This window comes from Delphinus delphis, chromosome 3 (genome assembly GCF_949987515.2).
Source record: "Delphinus delphis chromosome 3, mDelDel1.2, whole genome shotgun sequence".
In the NCBI taxonomy this organism is placed as follows: domain Eukaryota; kingdom Metazoa; phylum Chordata; class Mammalia; order Artiodactyla; family Delphinidae; genus Delphinus; species Delphinus delphis.
The window spans coordinates 40666595-40688214 of record NC_082685.1 but is presented as its reverse complement, the minus strand read 5'-3'; the positions used below and the strand labels follow the sequence as shown (position 1 = coordinate 40688214).

The window sequence follows — 21620 nt, the reverse complement described above, 5'->3', positions numbered from 1 at the left end:
ATGTTTCACATATGCTTTAAAAAATGAGTATTCTGTTTGCTGAGTGCTGAGTTCTTAAAATAGCAGTTAGCTCCTGTTAGGTAGGTGCTGTTTAGAACCTCTTCAGCTTCACTGCCTGGCAAAGTTCTCATCACACCCGCTGTAGTCTGCCAGGGCCTGAGACACAAAAATGTCCATTTTGGGCTGATTTGTTTGGTGTGGCTCACAAAACATACCATATGTCCAGGCCAAGGAAGACAGTGGCTCTAATGTTTTTGCAAATAAGGTTAAATTTGCTGGAGTCTGAATTCTTTGACTCCCAGCTTAATTTCACACTCTGGTTTCAAGCTGATAATCTTTGGCTCTCTCAGTCATGGATGTTTGTGTTATACAATAATTTAAGAGTGGAACTGATAAATATCTTCTTGAATAACAAAAACTGGAGGCTGACTTTGGCCCGTGTTCTAGCGTCAAGCATAATTTGAGGTCCTTTGCTCCTGGTCACTGTGGTTGTATGAGTGTCAACGTAACTTCTCTGAGCCTTGTTTTTCCATCAGTTATGTGGATATGAGACCACTTGCCATCAGAGGGTTGTGGTGAGGCTCAGTCAAGGCAATAGACATAAAAAAGTACTTCGTAAACTGTACAGAGATCCTCAGATATCAGGCACGGGTTGAGGGCACCGCGGGAAGAAGTAGCAAGTGGAAGCGGTCTCGGTGCGTGTTTCTTAACTCCCCGGGTTCTCTGGAAGGAGCCTGGACAGGGTGAGCTTGGGAGAAGTGTTTGAAGGCCCCTGAAACTCTCCGTTTCTTTCTCTTCCATCCCCCCCAGTGCAGACAACAGAAACTGCCGCCATGACCACCCACGTCACCCTGGAAGATGCCCTGTCCAATGTGGACTTGCTGGAAGAGCTGCCCCTCCCTGACCAGCAGCCATGCATCGAACCCCCGCCTTCCTCCATCATGTACCAGGTTAAGTCCTCCCAGAGCACCAGGGCCAGATGGTGGGGGGTGGGATCAGGAATTCTGGGGATCCCCTGAGAGGGTTTGCCCTGAAGGCAGAGGGAAGTGGGATGCCTGCATCTAGAAGGTGAAGGGTCGTCAGCTGATGGAGTCCCTGCTGCGCTGGTGGAGCTGAGTGTAAGCAATAGATAAGCTAGTAAATGTACACCAGGGCTGTTTCTCTTCCCTCGGGGAAGGCTTGTTGATCCGTTCTGACCCCAAATACCTTCCCGGCTGTTCTTGCTGCAGCACCAACCAAGGTTTTGGCAGCTCTGACCTCATGAATTAAATATCGCAATTTAGCAACCCCTAGAGCCTGCCTGGGTAATTACTTTTCCTTCATGTATGTGACAAGAGGTCTTCAACTCCCCACAGCCGATAATGGCTCTGGGAAGCCAGTCACAGTTGTTTGCTTTTGCCTGAGAGGCAAGCTTGTGACAAACCGTGATCGGATTGCTCAAAACCGAGATCCCACCTGGGCGTGGTGGGAAGGGCATCCGTGCAGCTGTAGTCATCCTTGCAAATAGACCCTGTCTCGGTGTGCTGGGCAAGTATACCATGTTATGAAAGAATTAGTTAATTGGAAATTTTTAGCTTTTTAGCTGTATTTGACCTTTTGAAAGTTCTTGGACTGCTAAATGAGACCGAATATAAGCGCATAGTCTATTTTAAATTTCATTCAATGGCTAGATTTATTATGCACATGCCTGGAGGTTCAACTCATCCACTTGGTTTATTCACATTTTCTAACCCAGATTAAATTTTAATTATGTAAATATCTTTTTTATTATTAGCAATGCAGCAAAGTATTTATAACAAATAAAAATTTCCCTGTAACTGTGTCTATATATATACACATATATATACCCACACACCTTTTTACCACGTATATATATAATTTTTTTTTTAACCTAAAGAGAATGATACTGTATTATGTTGCTCTATGATTTGGCTTTTTTAACTTAAAATTTATTGTGGGTATTTTTCCTGACAATACTGCTATGCTACCACACTGTATTTAACCACCACATAGTACTTATAAGATGAGCCCATTGTATGGATATACTATTATTTATTTAGCTTTTTGCTGTTAATGGATATTTGGATGGCTTCCAGTATTTTTATTAAAAGAAAATTCTGCAGTTATTATTCTTGTACAGATGTATCTGCACCCTCAGGCAAGTATTTTTGCAACTGCTGGATCAAAGCAGTGTACCTCTTCACCTTTTGTTTTAATATCTTCATCTTTCAAAAATTTATTTTATACAATTTTTAAAGTTATTACAAAATATTGGCTACATTGCCAGTGTTGTACAGTACAACCTTGAGCCTACTTTACATCCACTAGTTTGTACCTCCCTTTGCCCACCGCTGGTAACCGCTAGTTTTTCCTCTATATCTGTGAGTCTGCTTCTTTCTAAAAAACAAAAAACAAAAAACAAGTCTTCACTTTTAAGAGCTATTTAGGCTTGTGTGGTTTAAGCCTTTACTTCCGAGGCTCCCTGGGTAAACCTGATGACCCATGGGAAGCAGATGCAGGCCCTGGCTGTAGCCAGCTCCTGCCCAGTGGGATTCAGGGTGGGATTTCTTGGCGGAAGATGAGAGGGTGATGTGGGGATAGATTTCCACAGAGCACTCGGGCATTTGTTGGCAGCAGTTTATTCCCTGGACACCCAGACACCTTGAACCTGTTTTCCAACCACCAAGTATTCCTGTTCTCTAATTCCTGCAGGCTAACTTTGACACAAACTTCGAGGACAGGAATGCGTTTGTCACAGGCATTGCAAGGTACATTGAGCAGGCTACAGTCCACTCCAGCATGGTAAGTCTCTGTGACCTTCAGGGACAGACGTGCCCCCTGCTGGTGGGGGCGGGGCTGTGGGCAGCTTCTCTCGCCAGGGGCCTGTGCTCAGCTGTTCCAAGAACACTCTGCCTCAGACCCATCTCCTCAAGCCCATCCTCATGCCCCACCCATCCCCTCTCAGCGCCTGGAGGCCCACTGTTCCTATCTTCCAACCTTGCAGATCCTGCTCACCTTTGGGGCGGAACTCTATTCCCACTGTTCACTTCCCTGAGCTCTAGCTTTGGGGGTTAACAGTTGATTAGATCCTGCCTTTTTTAATGCTTTATAGATAGATTACTGGCTGTGTGGAATTTTGGCCCTTGACCAAAGCACAAAGTTTCTCAAAAAAGGTTTGGAGTAACACATTACTGGTGGCCTAAATCATTCACAAAGAGGGACCCGTTGTTTGATGGATCTTGGTCTGACCCATCTGTGAGGGTACCCTTCCTTCTTGGGCTTTCATTGATTTCATCCTCATGCATCGCTGACATTTAAAGAATTCCAAATTTCTCATTCACAGGTTCTGCCTGTGGCTCAGTGGACCTTTCTCACTATATCAGCGATAGCCTAAAGCCTGTCTCACCACACCCTGCCCATTCATTCAATAAATGTTGTGTACCTGGTACCTGGAGAGACCCTGCTAAATGCTGGAGAGGGGGATATGCAAGGACAGATAGGGCTGGTCTTGGTTCTCAATGAGTCAAGTAGAAATAGACAGGCTTACCATTTATTGAACATTTTATGTGCAGATATTTTAAATGCATTGTCTTAATTAATCCTCACCTCAACCCTCTGAAGAAGGTTCTATTACAATACTCATTTTATGGGTGGGGAAAACTGAGGTCCAGAAAAGTTAAGTAACTTACTCAGGGTCCTGCCACTGACAAATGGCAGAGCTAAAGCTAAATCTGTTTGACTACAAAACCTGTGCTCTAGATGGCTCTTTGCAAACAAATAAAAATATACAAAGTTAAAGGTAAAAGGCATGGTGAAAGTTCAAAGTCTTTAAGGGGCCCTGAGAGGCTCAGAGAAAGCTTGATGAAGGAAGTGGGTTTTGAGTAGAGGCTTGTATACTGTACATACACACACACATTATAACCACATATTATATATATATATACACACACACACACACACATACATATATAATATATGGTTATTATATATACATAATATATATGTTATATATATATATATACCATATATAAATGGTACTTTAAACTATATAAGGTTTTCTTATACGTGGTATCATTGGAACCTTATAATAGCCCTGTGACTTGCAAAGAGATCATTATTCCCATTTTAGGGATGAGAAAACTGAGACCTAGAGAAGTTAATAAGCAGGTTGCTCATGATCCCACAATTAGTAAATCACAGGGTTGAACCTAGAATCCAGGACTTAAGATTCCCAGCCCTGATCTCTTTCCACTGACCTCTGCTGTCTCACACAATTAGAATTTTATCTGTCAGGGATGAGATGGAGAGTATCTGGCTGGTGGAAGCAGCATGAGGAAAGGCACAGAGGCAAAAGGCACAGAGACTGCCTGGGTTTGGACTGTGAAGTACATATAGGGAAATTCTTGGTGGTATTTATCAAAAATTAGATAAGGGTCAGTGCATAGAGGCTGTCTTCGTTTGATAGAGCTGCCATAACAAAATACCACAGACTGGGTGGCTTAAATAACAAATTTATTTTCTCCCAGTTCTGGAGACAGAAGTCCAGTATCAAGGTGTCAGCAGGGTTGCTTTCTCCTGAGGCCACTCCGTGGCTTACAGACGGCCGCCTTCTGGCGATGTCCTCACACGGTCTTTTGTCTGTGCAGGCACATGTAAGGTGTCTCTCTGTGTGTCCAAATTCTGTCAGATTGGATGAGGGTCCTTAATGGCCTCATGTTAACTTAATCATCTCTTTAAAGGCCCTGTCTCCAAATATAGTCACATTCTGAGGTCCTGAGGTTAGGACTTCAACATATGAATTTCGCGGGGGGGACACAAGTCAGCCCATAATAGAGGGCTTTAATTCATTTAATCAAAAATCAGTAGCAATGGGAATTTTTCATTGATGGGAGAAATGTGAACAGAAATACACTGGAGGAATAAGTTTCATTTGTCAGTTTTGTGCAGAACAAGTGGTAAGGAGGCATGAGTGAGGCGATAGTTAAAGTTATCTACACTGGAGGCGTCAAGGGCCGGATGAGGGCGATGGTGTGAGGGATGGCTAAGGGGACATGGATACGAGAGGCGCTGGAGGTTGACTCCACCTGGCTTCACAGTGTGCTGGGTGCTGGGGCCCGTGGGAGTGACAACGATGCTGACTGAGGTTTCCTGGAAATACCAGGTCAGGGACACCAATAGGGAAGTCAGAGGAAGGGCCGGTTTGCAGGCAGATTGTATTCGTTTTCTGTGGCTGCTGGAACAGAAGATTATCACAGATTCGGTGACCTAAAACAACACAAAGTTATCTGCTTACCGTGTTTTTGGTCAGAAGCCTGGCATGGGATCTTACAGGGTTAAAATCAAGGTGTGGGCAGGCCTGCATTCGTTTCTGAAGGCTCTAGAGGAGAATCTGTTGCCTTGTTTTTCCAGCTTCTAGAGACTGCCCGCATTCCTTGACTCAGCCCCCTTGCATCCAGCAGTCACACCACTCCAATCTCTGCTTCCATCCTCACGACTCCTGGTCTGACTCTCTCACCTCCCTCTCACTTATTAGGACCCTTGCCATTACACTGGGTCCACCAGATACCCCAGGATGACCTCCCCATCTCAAGGCTGCTAACTTAGTAACATCTGCAAAGTCCCTTTTGCTGTGTAAGGTATTGTTTTCACAGGTTCTGGGGATTAGGATGCAGACGTCTTTCTGGGGCCACTATTCTACCAACACAGGGATAGTGTTCATATGGTTTTAGGCAGGGTCTCAGATAGGGTGTACTGATGATGTTCGTGGATAATGCCAAAACTTCACTTCCTCAACAATTTCCTCCTTGTACCTTGCTAAATCTTTCTGTAGAGTAGCTTTATCAGCAGCAAGAGGCTTCATTAGATGTTCATCTTCTTGTATTTCTCCTGCCCACTTTGGGGCAAGGTGAATTTCTCAAAAGGCAGGATAGCCAGAGAAAAGAGGAGTAATTGACCACCATGTAATTGACCACCTATGAGGAACAGTCAAGGGTTCTTTGCTGGGGGGTGAGATGGGGGCTGAGTGTCCAAATAAGTGCTGAGAGGTACCGTCTGTCACTATCTGAAATTTGATCTGAACTCACATTGGGTTTAAATCGTGGACTTACAGAATCTTATCAAGGTAAAGGACCTGAGAGATCCTTAGTCCTACAGCTGTCAACCTAGGCTGCACGTTGGAATCACCTGGAGAGCATTAAAAAACACTTATGTCTGGGCCCCTCCCCCAGAGATAACGATTTCGTTCCAGTGGAGCCCAGCCTGGGCATCAGGCGTTTTCAAAGTTGCCCAGGTGACTAACGTGCAGCCAGGACTCAGAGCCAGTGATTTAGGCCAACTCTTTGCCTCTAAATGAGAAAACCATGACATTGTGCAGATAAAAGTTGGGTCCAAGCAGAGCCAGGACCAGACCTCAAGTTTCCTGAAGCTCCATCCTACACACCATCCTGACCTCTACATTCCAGGCATGATTATACAACAAATCTGACTGATGGTCAGCTGAACTGTCCACAAGGCAGAGTCCACATCATTCTTGTTCACTGGCCTGTTTTCAGCACGTAGCACCAAGCCAGGGACCCGTGAGCACTCAGTGAAAGGTTCACTGGATGAGTGAATGGGAATATACCTGCCAGTGGGCAGTTTAGTGCTGATAAGTAGACACATGTTCCCTATGCATTACTGTCACTTCCCTTTTCTGACACGTGTTCTGAAGCAATGGCAGCAGGAGACCCACAGGCTTGATTCTTGGTTCTCTGTGGTCTCAAGCACAACATGTTACTGATTTAAAGAGTTCTGTAAATTAAGAATTGAAAGTGTGACTCGTCAGTGACGTTTGCTGTTGAAAACAAAACTTCAAAAAGTAATAAGCTCCAAATTAAATCTGATCTTGTGCTAGGAAGATATTATGAAATAGATATGATATGTGTGGGATAAAAGATAAATCAGTAAAGGTTCATTTTTGTATCTATACAAACATTCACAAAAGAGATGGTCTAGTAATACTCTTTTTATTGTATTTTTTGAGACGTCCTTCATATAACAAAATTCACCACTTAAAGTATACAATTCAGTGTTTTCATAGTAGATTCACAGTGTTATACAATTATCACTACTATCTAATTTCCGTCACCACAAAGAGAAACCCCCAAACCTTTAGCAGTCCCTCCCAGTTCTGCTCTCCCCCAACCGCTAATCTACTTTCTGTTTCTGTGGATTTGTCTACTCTGAACAGTTCATCTAAATGGATCATATAATAGGTGGCCTTTTGTGTCTGGCTTCTTTCACTTAGCATAATGTTTTCAGAGTTCGTCCATGTTGTAGCATGGATCAGTACTTCATTTCTTTTTACAGAAGAGTACTATTCCATTGCATGGCTATACCACATTTTATTTATCCATTCACCCGTTGGGTTGTTTCTGTTTTTTTGACTATTAGAATAATGTTGCTGTGAACAAGTGTGGAAGTTCCTGTGAGCACATATGCTTTCATTTCTCTTGGATACATACCTCAGAGCAGGATTGCTGGGTTATATGGTAACTGTGTGTTTAACTTTTTGAGGAGCTGCCAGACTATCTTTTCCCTAGTAATACTCTTAACTCCCTTTACAGATTACCTGGTGTGTATGTATGTTTATATTGTATTTAATTCTCATAAAATTCTCTGAGGTTGTTATTTACAACATTATTATTAAACAGATGACTAAATGGAGAATTTTAGGTTAAGTGACTTCCTGAAGGCCAAAGGGCTAAGTGGTGAAGCTGGGATTTCAGCCCAGATATTTGGACACTGAGATTAGGGCTCTTTCCAGTGAAGCACTTACTAGGTGAGGTGAGTCATCAGATTTGTTTTTCGTGCTGTTGTTAGTTTTGCCATCTGCTCTGTATTATTTTTAAAAATCTTAATCTTAACCGTCTTCCTGCTTATGAAATAGTAAAGTGGGCTCTTATAAAAGAGCAGACATTGTAGTACCGTGCGATGTGAAAAGCGAAAGCCCCTGTTTATCCATCCCCACAGAGAGCTTGATATTCATAGTTGTGGTATGTATTCCACCAAAATATTTTTCCATACACAATAATATACTTTCATAATTATTACTCTGTGTTTTTTAACCTATCTGCTGTACAAACTGTTTTGCTTATTTTCTTGCTAACTGTTTAGCTGGGACAGCTTTTGCTGTTGGAGCTAGTGGATCTGCCCCTCCTTTCTGAGGTAGCCATCTGTCTTTGAAAAATGTGTCCTGCTTGTAGAGCCCTTGAGTGTCTGATGGGGATAATTTAGGCCATTGCTTCTCAAACTTATTGTGCACCTGGGAGTGTGAGTCCCCTGGGAATTTTATTGAAATGCAGATTCAGATTTCATAGGCCCAGGGAGGGGCCTGAGACTCTGCATTTCTAATAAGCCCCCCCACCCCACCCCACCCCACCGGGTGATGCTGACACTGCTGGTCCATAGACCACACTGTGAGTTGCGACGACTGGGAGTGGGGGGCTGTTGAAAAGTCTTGTGGCGCTGGAGCAGTTTCTCCCTGCTGAGCATGTTGTGCTTTTCAGAATGAAATGCTGGAGGAAGGGCACGAGTATGCGGTCATGCTATACACCTGGCGCAGCTGTTCCCGGGCCATCCCCCAGGTGAGACAGTCCTGCCCCTTCAGGGGGTGCCTCCACCCTGCACCCCACCCCCGTCCAGATTACTGACCTTCTCCAGGGCCTCTTACCCAAGGGGGTGCGCTGAAAACATTCAGAGAGCATCCCGTAAACCTGACACCAGCTTTTAAAAATTGCTCAGTATTATTTTCTTTTGAAAGCAGTATATGCTAACTGTACAACACCCAAACCACTGCAGAAAGGTAGAAAGTAAAAAGCAAGACATCCTCACCCCTCCCTCCACCACCCAAATCCCCCACCTCCCACCAAAGCATAATCACTGTGGACGCTTTACTGCATAGTCATCTGGCTCTCTTTCCTCAAACATCATGAATATTTCTGTGATTATTATTTTGTAAATTATTGTCATTTACAAAAGTGTGTAGTTTCCTATTTATACGGTTCTGCCGCTTGAATTTTTTACACTGTATTCTTTTTTTTTTTTTTTTTTTTTTTTGCGGTACGCGGGCCTCTCACTGCTGTGGCCTCTCCCGTTGCGGAGCACAGGCTCCGGACGCGCAGACTCAGCGGCCATGGCTCATGGGCCCGGCCTCTCCGCGGCACGTGGGACCTTCCCGGACCAGGGCACGAACCCGTGTCCCCTGCATCGGCAGGCGGACTCTCAACCACTGCACCACCAGGGGAGCCCTACACTGTATTCTTTATAACTGACTTTTTTCATGTTGACACACACAGATATTATTTTTACCATTATCATAGTTATCATATTATTCTTTGGTCCCACTGTAACCAAATCAATAGGCCACAGGTGTGTAAACAGAAACCATTCCTCTACCTTGCTCCCAATCCTAACCCCAAGAGCTCACTACTTATTAACAGCGTGGTTTTCGCACCCTTTCAGATTCTCTATACCTGTATTATATATGGATACACACACACTGTTTTGTGTTTTGTTGAATAAAAACGGGATTAAATTACCCTTCCTGTCCTGCAGCTGTTTCCAGCCATCAGTTTATGGTAGCAATCTTTCCACCTCAGGTCAGAGATGTATCTCATTGCCCCTAACAGTTACATAGTGATAGTGTGTGAATGCATCATACTTCATCCATTTAATCATCGACTTCTGGATGTTTAGCTAGGTGCTTCCATTTTAAGAATTTCTATACAACAGTGTGAAGAATGTCCTTGTGTTCACTACCCTTTGCTCACTCTCCAGTTTCAGTGACCTGTTAGCAGCCTTGGGTGTGCATGCTGTGAACACATCTGCCACGGGATTCTGATGTGCTGAAAACCACCGGGCAGAGAAAACGGGCTTCTTAATGGGCCCAAGTATGGCCAGGGGACTTTGTCCCAAGTGCATCCAGAGCCATGGACAGAACGTTTTTCTCTGCTTAGGATCAGGCAGCGGCCCCCACGTAGGAGTAGGGGGTACTGGGGTAGGAGTGGGGCAAAGGCGGCAGGAGGGAGACTGTGCAGCTCAACGTAGTCACGTGTACAGCTCATGGGCGGGGCACAGAACAGACTGAAGGGGAGGAGGGTTCTGTTCTGGGGACCAGCTGGTTTCTTTCTTGCAGCCAGTGTCTGGGGAGCACTTCTGCCCCCATCAGAATGTCAGACGGGGCTACCCCAGCCTCCTCTCACTAGGTAACCATACCACTGATCATCCTAAATGAGGTGCATTCAACAGTGAAAACGGGCCCTGTTAATAAGACAGCAGGTGTGAACCAGGACCATCTGGGCAAACCAGGGTGTGCGAAACCCCCTGTCTCCCCACAGGTGAAATGCAACGAGCAGCCCAACCGAGTGGAGATCTATGAGAAGACAGTGGAGGTGCTGGAGCCGGAGGTCACTAAGCTCATGAAGTTCATGTACTTTCAGGTGAGGAGTCAGGGTGGGTCTGGACCAGGACACCTGAGTAGGTCCCCACGCTTCTAGACACTGGTACTGGATTTCTGTGCCATGTTATTTATTCATTCGGCAAACACTTTCTAGTGCCCCTGCCCCACCCTGGGGTGAGCAAGACAGACAAGCCTCTCCCTCCATATAATTCACATTCTAGTGGGCAGACGAATGTGTTCTGGGTGGGAGGAGAGACTGACAATTAACAATACACAACAGAACAAGTGCTGTGAATAAAATACAATTAAAGAACCTTCGACATGGATGCAGCTTTAGGGACGGCCTCCACGGAGGTGGTGTTTGAACTGAGATCTGTATGATGTGAAAGAGGCTGGCAGGTGATGATCCAGGGGCAGAGGGTTTCAGGCAGAAGGAACTGCAAAGGCAAAGGCCCTGAAGCCTCAAGGAGCGTGACATGTTTAAGAAATGGAACGAAGCCAGGGAGGCTGCATAGTGAGCAGGGTAGGCAGGGACCTACTCATACAGGGCACTGCAGGCCAGGGGAAGAACACCTGGATTTTCTTCAAGCACCACGGGAAGCCGCTGGAGATTTCCGGTGACATGATCTGATCGAGGTGTTCTGGCTGCTCTGTGGTTGATGGATGGGAAGTGGGGGACAGCACAGGTGTCAGGGGCAGGAGGGCAGAAGGGTGGCAGCAGGGAGACCAGTTGGGAAGCCAAGAAGAATGAGCATTTAAGGGAGGAAAAGAGAAAAGACAGCCAAAGCCTCCTCTGAATGAAAGGTAAGAGGGCAAGCTGGTTATTATGCTTATTTGGAAGCCATTCAGGAATGCAGGCTGGTGGCTTTAAGACCACCCTCTGCCCGGGGTGGGGGAGTCCTACCACACACTCTGTGCCCTCCACGTGTATTTATGGCCTCATAAGTAGGCCTGCAAGCACTGGCCCAGGGTCTGCCCTGTGCCCAGCTCTGTGCTGGCCTTCTGGGGGAGGGAGATGGGAACATTTGGGGAAGGTGCAGATAGAGCCTCGCAGGCAGAGAAGCCCAGGGGTTCTGTCGCATTCTGACTGTGTTCTGTTATTTCAGACCTCTGACAACTTCAGTTTTCTTACCTTGGAAAGAATGCCTATTTCACAGATTTTCTCTAGGGATAAATAAGGTCTGCTTGTAAAGTGCCCTGTTTGTAGAGCCCTCCTTACAGAGCAGGTTTAACAAAGGGCAGCTGCTGTTATTAGCGTCATGCACCTGCTCTCGAGGAACCTAAAATCTCTTCGGGAAGGCAGGTTCAAGAGAGAACAGCTACCCCAAAACTAAGTGTGTGCTAAACTGAGGGCCTCCTGACAGGAGGTATTTAGAGAAGGGAGGAGCTGAGACAATCTAGAGCTGTGCTGTCCGGTAGCCACATACGGCTATCTACATGAATTAAAGTTAAATAAAATTTAAAATGCAGATCCTCCATTGCACTCGCCTTTTCAAGTATTCAGTATCCACATATGATGAGTGGCTGTTGTATTGGACAGAGCAGGTTTGGAACATGTCCATCATCCCAGAAAGCTGTGTTAGACTCTGGAAGGAGAAAGCGTGGCTTGATCTGGTCTTTGAAGGCCTCCCTATCTCCTTTCCTTGCTGTATTTTTCTCCATAGCACCTATCACATTCTAATAGAGAGAATTTGTTTATTTTGTTTTCTGTCAGCCATCACTAGAATATGAGCTCCTTCTGGTAGAGACTTTTTCTTCCGTTTTGTTCCCTGCTTTACACCAGGGCCAAGAATGGTGCCTGGCACGTGGAAGATGCTCAGTAAACACCCGTTTATTGGATGAATGGACCTCTTTCTCTGAGGATCCTTCTCACTCTCCATCTCTGCCCCCTTATTGTCTGGTGCCTGCACTGCCCTAGGTCTTGGGATACGCACATGAACAAGACAGTGTTTTCCTAGCAAGGGCGTGGTGAAAGAATTCATTGGTTTGACTCACTTGGGGGCAGGTTCTGGGCTTCCCTCTAGAAATCAGCTTAGTATTTCAGCACACCTCTGAGAAAGACCTCTGGGCAGATTTGCCTTTCTCTAAATGTCCAGGCTCTGACTAGGGCCCCAGGGGAGGCTCGACCTCACCAGAGAGTGCAGTGAGGCACCCCACCAGGCCGCCGCATCCTGACCCGCTGCCCCTCTGCGTGCAGCGCAAGGCCATCGAACGCTTCTGCAGTGAGGTGAAACGGCTGTGCCACGCTGAGCGGAGGAAAGACTTTGTCTCCGAGGCCTACCTCCTGACCCTGGGCAAGTTCATCAACATGTTCGCAGTCTTGGACGAGCTGAAGAACATGAAGTGCAGCGTCAAGAACGATCACTCTGCCTACAAGAGGTCAGGGCCCCTCCCCCTCCCCCATCTTCCTGGGCCGCTGGCCAGTGGCCAGTGGGAGGAAGAGGGCAGAGCCCTTCTAAGAGCCTCCTTCTCGGAACCAAGCTAGCCAGTCCACAGACACAGTGGGGTTGGGGGCCTGCCTCTGTTTCTGCAGGTTAAGGAATAAGGTGCAGAGCTGAGTTTTGGAGAACTGGGTCTTGGCAGGGTTTTCTGTCTCAAGGTGGAATCAAATCCTCGTTTGCCCCACCTGTGGAGCAGCAGCATTTTCTGCGTCCCATGCAGTCTGAGATTATATTGTGATTAATATAATCATCAAATGGTCACAGGAGTCATTCTCTGCAAGGATCAGAAAGCTAGTTCAAACTGCTTATGTAGAAGAAGAAACTGCGTTGGCTCCCAGGACAGAAAAGTCCTGGTCAGCTTGATCCAGGTACTCAGGTGATATTGTTGGTCTGGTTCCCTCTACCTCTCAGCTCAGCTTTCCTCAGTATCAGCTTCATTCTCAGGCAGGCTCATGCCCTGTGTGGCCTCCAGCAGCTGTAAGCGTCCCGCCAGCCAATGTAGCGACCCCAGCTCCTAAGGATGGAAAGAATACTCCTCCTTGCAAATACTTTTGCAGAAGCCCCAAGGAGGGTTGTCATTGCTCCAGCTTGGGTCATGTGCTGATCCCTCCATCAGACGCTATACTATGTATGTGTGTGTTGGGGTGGTGCTGATGGGAGGGGTGCTCGTCCTTGGGGTCAGTTGGAGGTCAGTGTCAGCTCACAAGAAAGAAGGACTGAGGGAGGCGGAGGGGTCCGTCCTCTCCAGAAATTTGGATACAGCCACCCAAAAGTGGGGGAGGGCAGGCGAAAGCAGCCAATATACTTTGTGTTGGTTGAGGCTCAGATATGCTCCAATGTGTCTGTACACATCTCTTGGGAAGGATTTTCTGTGTCACTGCTGAGGAGGGCCCCCCTCCGGAGCCACATCCTCCCAGGGCTCCATGGTAACTGGAGAAAACAGACAACATACCTCACCGTTTTATCCTCCTGAGTGAATTGAAACCTGGGAGTACCTAGAAGACAGAGCCCCATTCAGAAATGGCAATTTTACAAAGATTCCATAGGCAGCTAGCTCATGGTACAGTATCTTCCCCACAAATTCTCCCCAGATATGGCCAACTACTTCCATCATGGTCACAGCCGACATGCTCTGTGGACCGGCTAGGGTCACGAACAAGACAGGTGTCTTGTCTGTGTTCCATGGTCCATCGTGACACGGGCTGCATCACCTCCACCTCCAGGTCAGGCTAGAGAAGTCCCAGTGCTGTGGTTTTCTCCCTTTAAGTCCCGCTGTGTTCCCCACACCCATCATCCCTTCACCTGTAATCCCGTCAGGTTAAATAGACTTTGGTTTTCCATACAATGTTTAGAAACATTGAGGTTTTCCTACAAATAACATAATACGCAATGAAAACAAAACATCCTGCTGCCTGCGACTCTTCTCCGTGACTTACCGTGCAGTTTCACTGGAGGTCACTGTGAGGCACAGGGATGCCCGTTTCGCTCTGTCCTACCACAAGCTGGTTGACGGGATGCTAGCTGCCCTTAAACTTTCCTGGTCTTTGAGCTTCAGCGCGTTCTTGCCTCCTAATTTCAGATACCCTTATTACAAGGGTGCAGGCACCTCCTAATGAAATGACTCCAGAACACGCTCTCCTTTGATGTTAGAGTCACTTGTGATGTTCAGAGCCCCTTAACCTCAGGGACAGTGTATCCGGGTTAGCTGAGAAGTGGGGCCCATGAGGCCCGGCTGAGGCCGGCTGTGCTTGAGCGTCCCTCTCTGCAACACCCCGTCCCAGGGCGGCGCAGTTCCTGAGGAAGATGGCGGACCCCCAGTCTATCCAGGAGTCACAGAACCTGTCCATGTTCCTGGCCAACCACAACAGGATCACCCAGGTGACGGCAAACCCATGCTGGCATCCCGTGACGCAGGCCAGGGCCTGGAGGTTGGGGCGGGGGGCCCACGAGCAGAGGAGCTCTGTCCAGATCATCCGTCCCCTTTGCCCTACTCAGGCTTTCAGCTGCAGACTTACGTCTCCCCTCCCAACCACAGATGGCCCTTTTCACCCTCTCCGGAGTTTGTTCTCTGAAAACCTTCTAGCCAGTGTTCTGCCTCTGCATCGGTGTAGATTGAGAGCTTGGGTTCTGGAGTTAGACCGCCTTGTTTTCTCATCCTAGACGCTCCACTGACCCACTGTGAGGCCTCGGGCAAGGTCTAAGCCTCAGTTTCCTCGACTGTAAAATGGGGCTGTTGTTTTGCCACTCATAGGACAGTGGTGAGAAATAAATGAGATACTATGTAAAAAGCCCTTAACGTGTAGAGCCTGATAGACAAGGACATAAAAAGGCGTAGTCATAGTTGCTGCCGCCGCGTTGCCAGGGTATTCCCACGCAGCTGTGGCTCTCACGCTCTGCCTGACTTAAAATAACCTGTCTTGTGCATCTGTCAATTCAACAAACAGGCACCAGCAGGAATGTCAGCAGGACCCAGGCCTGAACTTGAGAGGGGCCTTCAATCTTCAAAGGATTTCCCGGCTAAAATCTTTCTCAGGGCTTCACTGGGCCTTCCCTGCTCTGTGTTACCTGCAGAAGGCTCCTCAGTGTTGAGGCTTCAGGTTTTTTCCCGGGGACCCAGCCCCACGCCTGAGCCCCATGCACACCCTGCTGTGGGCCAGTGTGTCCCTTTAGAGACAAGGGGCCTGGGGTGGAGACCTCAGGCCTTCTTGTACAGGAAATGTCTTTGTACTGCTGTGTCCTGCCAGGAGGGAGACACCTGCTGGCCCAGCTCTCCTCCACTGGGCTTGGTCTTCCCACCATCATCTGAGAAGACGTCTTGGGCTCAGTCCACACTGTCAAAACTAAGCTGAGATTACCACGGGCCTAGCTGAACTGCTTTCAGCTCAGCCCAGTAAAGCACTTTCTAACCATCAGAACTGCCGGGAAATACAATGGAAGGCCCCAAGGGGAGCAGGTCCCTGCCATGGGGGATGTGCAGGAACTCTGACCAGCCACTGTGGGCACGTTGAGGAGAGGCTGCAGGCTCCCCTCCACCTGGGGCAGTCAGTGAGGCCGGGCACTGTCCCAGGGCCCAGCGGTGGCCCATCCTGGGTGGTGTGTGTGTGAGGATGCAGGACAGTGGCTAACCGGGTGGGGGGGGGGGGCACTGCTGTTTAGTGTCTCCACCAGCAACTGGAAGTGATCCCAGGCTATGAGGAGCTGCTGGCCGACATTGTCAACATCTGTGTGGATTACTACGAGAACAAGATGTATCTGACCCCCAGTGAGAAGCACATGCTCCTCAAGGTACAGCTCCCTTGGTCACACACCCCAGGGCCTGGGCTTGCCCTGTCACCTCCTTCTTATTTAAAATCATTTGTTTTTAATATTTCTTTCTTCTTACTTAAGCACTGATACAGATCTTACTGCATATAGTGTTTTGTAACCTGTTATTTGCCTTGAATATGTCATATACACCTTTCCAGACATCATTAAGGCTCTTTCTACAATGTGATTTTTTTTCTTTTCTTTTCTTTTTTTTTTTCTTTCGGTACGCGGGCCTCTCACTGCTGTGGCCTCTCCCGTTGCAGAGCACAGGCTCCGGACGCGCAGGCTCAGTGGCCATGGCTCACGGGCCCAGCCGCTCCACGGCATGTGGGATCTTCCCGGACCTGGGCACGAACCTGTGTCCCCTGCATCGGCAGGCGGACTCTCAACCACTGTGCCACCAGGGAAGCCAGTACAATGTGATTTTTTAATGGCTGCCAAGTATTCCATTGTATGGGGACATTGTTATTTAACAGATCCCCTGTGGTTGGATATTTGTTTGCTAAACTGCATTGAAACTCTGTAGAACACCTTCGTGTCCATACTCTTGTTAAGCCAGACATCCTGGAGGAGAAAACTGCCAACTCAAGGGGAAGGCAGAATCTTCAAACTTTTGCTGTATTTTGCCAAATGGGTCACATTTGTTTCATCAGTTTACAAGTTTCATTTTTTAATTGCCAAGTAATTTTTATTATTGTAGAAAATCTGGACTATACAGAAAAGCATTAAAAAATTGAATCTCTTACAATCTTTCCATCCAGAGATAACACTTTTAGCATTTTGATGTATATCTTTCTCGTTTTTTCTGTGCTGATATATTTTCATCTGTATGTAATTTACATATGCAATTTACATAAATTTTGTGCACGTGTAATTTTTATCCCACTTCATTAAATGCATTTGGAAGATTATGCAGCCCTTAAATAATGTTATATGGATGAGCTTTAATTTCTTTAGCCATTATTCTATCGTTAGCTGCTTAGATTATTTCTAATTTCCCTCTGACAACAATAGCCCGGAAATGAATAATCTTCTCCATATTCATATGCATCACCCCTTTTGATTCGCTTTTCCCCAGAACCTCCCCTTTCAAAATTCCAATGCTGGTTTGACTTTTTTTTCCTCTCCCTGTCGCCTCCTGCTATTTCAAGAATCCCAGCCCTGTTGGTGTTCCCTTCTTAACATTTCCATAACATCTCGAAGAAGCTTGCAGGACAGTGTGGCTTTGTGTCTTGTTCACTCTGGCTTGCTCTGCACAGTCAGAAATCCAGAGAAGTCACCCAGAGCTCAGCAGTCTCTCTCACCCCCAGTGCTATGCCTGGGCAATTACCATAGCTCCGCCCAGAATTGCTGCTTCCACTAAGTAGGTTGCTAAACCCCAGTCCACCAAGCATCCTTAGATGCTGCCATCAGATTCTCAGGCCCTTCTTTTCTCTTGCCTGCTTTTAATCCTCCCACGCCTCAGCTTCCCAACCTTCTTCCCTCTCAGTTCTCTGCCTCCTCAACCTGGACTCCTGCACTGCTCAGTCTCTGCAGTTTGTTAGTGAACTCAGATGCCACCAGGGAGCGCCTTCTGCCTTAAATGGAAAAGTCTGGTGCACACCCTGCGGAACTGCAAAATGCAAACGCCCATCCTCTAGTCCACTCCCGTAGGTGTCAGACGTGACTTATCCCCAGTCACATAGCAATTGTGTGCTGAGGGAAGCTGCTTTCAACCTAGCTATTCAGGCCTCCTCAGGCTTGCTGTACATTTGACAAAAAGAGCAAAAGAAGCCAGCATTCAGGAAAGTATTATATGGACTGGAATGTCAAGAATCAGCCCGTCGACCTGCTTATAGGGCATTGTCAGGCAAAAATGTGGTCTTTTTGTTAATGAAGTCACCAATGAGATTCCTTGGGAATCTTTGTTGTAGTTTCCTTGGAGAAAGGGGTGAATAGTTTCACATCCATTTACCATCTAGTGAGTATTCGTCAAGTGCCTGCGATGTGCTGGGGCCCAGGGATGCAGCGACAGCACCACTCAGTCCTTCCTCTCAAGAAGGATCTAAGTGCCCACATGTTGTTGTCAGATCCCGGTTCAGATCCTGTCTCTGCAGCTTACTAGCTGTGTGACCTTGGCAAGCTGTCTAACCTCTCTGTGTCTCCAATTCCTCGTCCGTAGAATAAGGTTATTGTGTAGAACTTGACTCATAAGATTGTTGTGAGAATGAAGGATGACGCCTGCTAAATCCCAAAGCACAGACTCTGGCCCATGGGGGAGGACTCAAGAAGTGGCCGCCATGGTAATATATGAAAGAGTCCTCTGCATTTCTTCACAGAAATCAAATTTCTGGTTGAAAGTAGACCTATGGGTCTCTTCCCCCCCCACCTTTTTTTTTTTTGAAGACACATGGGTTTTTGTCACACAGTGTGTCAACTACAGGGGATGTGAACACAGACACAGATCTGCTGTTTTTGGTTTTTTGAAACTTTTCCAGTGGATGTGACTGGCTTCTGGCTCTGCCTCTTCTCACTCTAGGTCATGGGTTTTGGTCTCTACCTGATGGATGGAAATGTCAGTAACATTTACAAACTGGATGCCAAGAAGAGGATCAACCTCAGCAAAATCGATAAGTTCTTTAAGGTCAGCACCTGCGGCTGGGGTTGGGCAGGGGGCCAAGGGGTGGTCTCTCTGGGGAAAGGAATGAAATGAACCAGCAAGTAGTGGGGCTTGTTGACTGAACTGTAGCTTTAAAGACCCCAAGAGGAGGCGAATAGAATGTTAGGGCCTCCAGCTGCCCTGGGTAGAGGAAGCTACACTATAGAAGGCATGTGCCTGAGTCTCAGGATTCAGCTGGGATTCGGCCGGGAGGCTTTGTGATTCTTTCCGCATACTGCTTTTTCCCTTTTCTGAAATCCCTTGCCATCTAAAGAAAGAGGTGCGTCCCAGAAGACAGAGCCTGCTTTACTTTTCAGTATATATTAGAGCCCACAGAAGCAGGAGGAATAAAGACTGGATTTTACATTGATTCACATTCGCAAACGCACAGCCTCTCCTGGCCCACCAGAGGCCCCTCACTCTCCGTGCCTCTGGGCAGAATGCCTCATCAGCGTCCAGCCGACACTCAGTCCATCCCAGTGCCTCAGAGATTTGATCTTCTGCCCCAAATCTTTAACAATAAAACCTTGTGGTTTGCCTTTGAGGTTTTCGCAAAGGGGTTTTCTCCTGTGGAAGTGAATTCCATGATGTCGGTGTATTCTAGCATCAGGCATTTCAGGCCTGGAGTGGAGCCTCTGAGGTCAGACACGGGAAAACCAGGCTTCAGTTAAAAGTGGAATCCCTCAAAGGTGTGGCCAAGCCTGCGTCCCACTGACTCTTGGAGGTTAAGAGGGAAATAAGTCACCCAAAGGCATCCTGTGGCTGGGCTTGGCTTCTTTTTGAAGCTGAAACTTTGACTTTTCTCTGGAACTGCCCATAGTGAAAACAGAGCTCATCTTGGGAGAACTGGCCAAATCTGCCTCTGCCTTAAATCCGCATGAATGAGATGGGGGTGGAGTGGAAGACCGCAATCTCGCCTCACAAAGACCTGGGTTTTAGTCTCGCTCTGCCATTTCATAGCTGGGTGACTTTGGGAAAGTCACAGAACTTCTCTGAAACTGAGTTCCCTGGCTCGAAAAACAGCAATGCTAAGGGTGTCTACTTTATGGGGTTCCCTTGAGGATTCAGTGGGCTCACATAGGTCAGTCAAAGCCCTGGGTTATAATCCCAGCTCCTTAGCTTCTAGGAGTGATTGAAAACAGTCACTTCAGCTGTCAAAGCTTCAGTTTATCCATCTGTTAAATGGGAACGATACTAGTACTGACCTCACCCAGTTATTCTGTGGATTGAAATACTGTTTTCTGATTTGCTTAATAGACTATTTTTTAGAGCAGTTTTAGGTTCACAGCAAAATTGAGCAGAATGAACAGGGATTTCCCGTATACCCCCTGCCTCCACTCATACACAACCTCCCCCATTGTCAAAACTCCCCAGCAGAGGGGTACATTTGTCCATGAACCTACATTGTTGGCACATCATTATCACCCAAAGTCCGTGGTTTGCAGTAGGGGTAACTCTTGGCATTGTGCATTCTGTAAGTTTTGACAAATGTATAAAGATCTATATCCACCATTATGGTATCATACAGAATAGTTTCACTGCCTTAGAAACCCTCTGGTTTTGAAGGGCTTGGCACAGTTCCTAGTGCCTAAGAAGCAGACAGAATATACCAGCCTCCTCGCCATTACTCCTGGTCTTCGGATGGGAATCGTCTGCCCTTTGGTGTTAGGTGTTAAAGGTTTCAATCACTTCACGTTGTGGAGTTTCTCAAGAAGGTCATGCCCAGCCAGTGGCATCTGGGCACCCACTCGCAGAGCTCAAAGCAGCGAGGATCCTCGAATCCAAGGAAAGTTAGAGCAGAAAAGACCCTGCCCTGGGAGGCAGACCATCTGGTCCTCATTCTTCATCTGTTCTGCCTGCTGGGTAACCTTAGACAAGTCACTTTGCCTCTCTGGGCTCAGTTGCTGGAACATAGGGATGGTTGGAGGCACGGGAGGACCTCTCCTCTGGCTGGGGCTCTTTGTGGTTCCAGGGTCACATAGTAGCATCTTTGGAAGCAGAAACTGGGGGTCATCCCAGAGGCACACACGGAGACCTGTCTCCCCCGGCAGAAGGCAGCCACCTGGCCCCTCCCTCCGTGTCTCACGCACTGTATTTGCTTCCTTTGCAGCAGCTGCAGGTGGTGCCCCTTTTCGGCGACATGCAGATAGAGCTGGCCAGATACATTAAGACCAGTGCTCACTATGAAGAGAACAAGTCCAAGTGAGTGCCTGCCGTAATGTCTCTCGGCTCCCCCGAGGATGCCCAGCCCGGGCAGGGGGCCGAGGGGCCACTTCAGCCCCTCCCCCCTCCCCAGAGCCCTGGGCAGGTGGATTCTGTCCAATCACTGGCGCCTGGCAGAGGGGAGCAGTGGATGGTGCTCTGAGCCCTTTTGCACCTGCCCTTTGCTGCCAGGGTTCAAAAGTGCTCAGAGCACAGCCCCGCCCCTTCTCTGTTCCCGTGGTGGCCCACACCGCCTGCAGGGGAACGGCAGGAGTCCTCCTTCCCCTGCGAAGGGGGAGGAGTGACCGGCCCTCAGTGGTCAGGCAGAGCGAGATGGCCTTGTTCTTCATCACACTGGTTCTCTCTTCAGGTTTTGTGTCCATGCTGTAAGTATGCCATGGAGGGTATTGTTCCAACGGTTCCAACTGTGAAGCGGGTTGATGACCTCTCCTTATGTTGTTTTATAAACCACCACTCTAGGTGATCTGAGCTAAGATCTGGGCTGTCAGCGCCTCGTGGAAGTTGGGGGACATTCGGCTACAGTCTTGGCCACCCCTTTGATCTCTGACCTTGTTAAGGAGGTTTCTGCCTGCAT

The 21620-nt window shown here is 47.5% G+C and overlaps 1 protein-coding gene across 2 annotated transcripts in view; it reads left to right on the top strand.

Annotated features, from left to right (window-relative positions):
* CYFIP2 (cytoplasmic FMR1 interacting protein 2) overlaps positions 1 to 21620 on the top strand; it is a 131974-nt gene that overhangs the window by 16597 nt on the left and 93757 nt on the right. Inside the window, exons 2-10 of one of the 2 annotated variants that reach the window (XM_060008452.1) lie at positions 811 to 950; positions 2713 to 2802; positions 8547 to 8624; positions 10377 to 10478; positions 12636 to 12817; positions 14661 to 14757; positions 16036 to 16164; positions 18704 to 18808; positions 20934 to 21025. In XM_060008452.1, the coding sequence (XP_059864435.1) occupies positions 834 to 950; positions 2713 to 2802; positions 8547 to 8624; positions 10377 to 10478; positions 12636 to 12817; positions 14661 to 14757; positions 16036 to 16164; positions 18704 to 18808; positions 20934 to 21025 (992 nt within the window). In that variant the 5' untranslated portion in view covers positions 811 to 833. Of the gene's footprint in view, positions 1 to 810; positions 951 to 2712; positions 2803 to 8546; positions 8625 to 10376; positions 10479 to 12635; positions 12818 to 14660; positions 14758 to 16035; positions 16165 to 18703; positions 18809 to 20933; positions 21026 to 21255; positions 21412 to 21620 lie in introns of those variants that run through there. The other variant, XM_060008453.2, reaches the window with a different exon arrangement.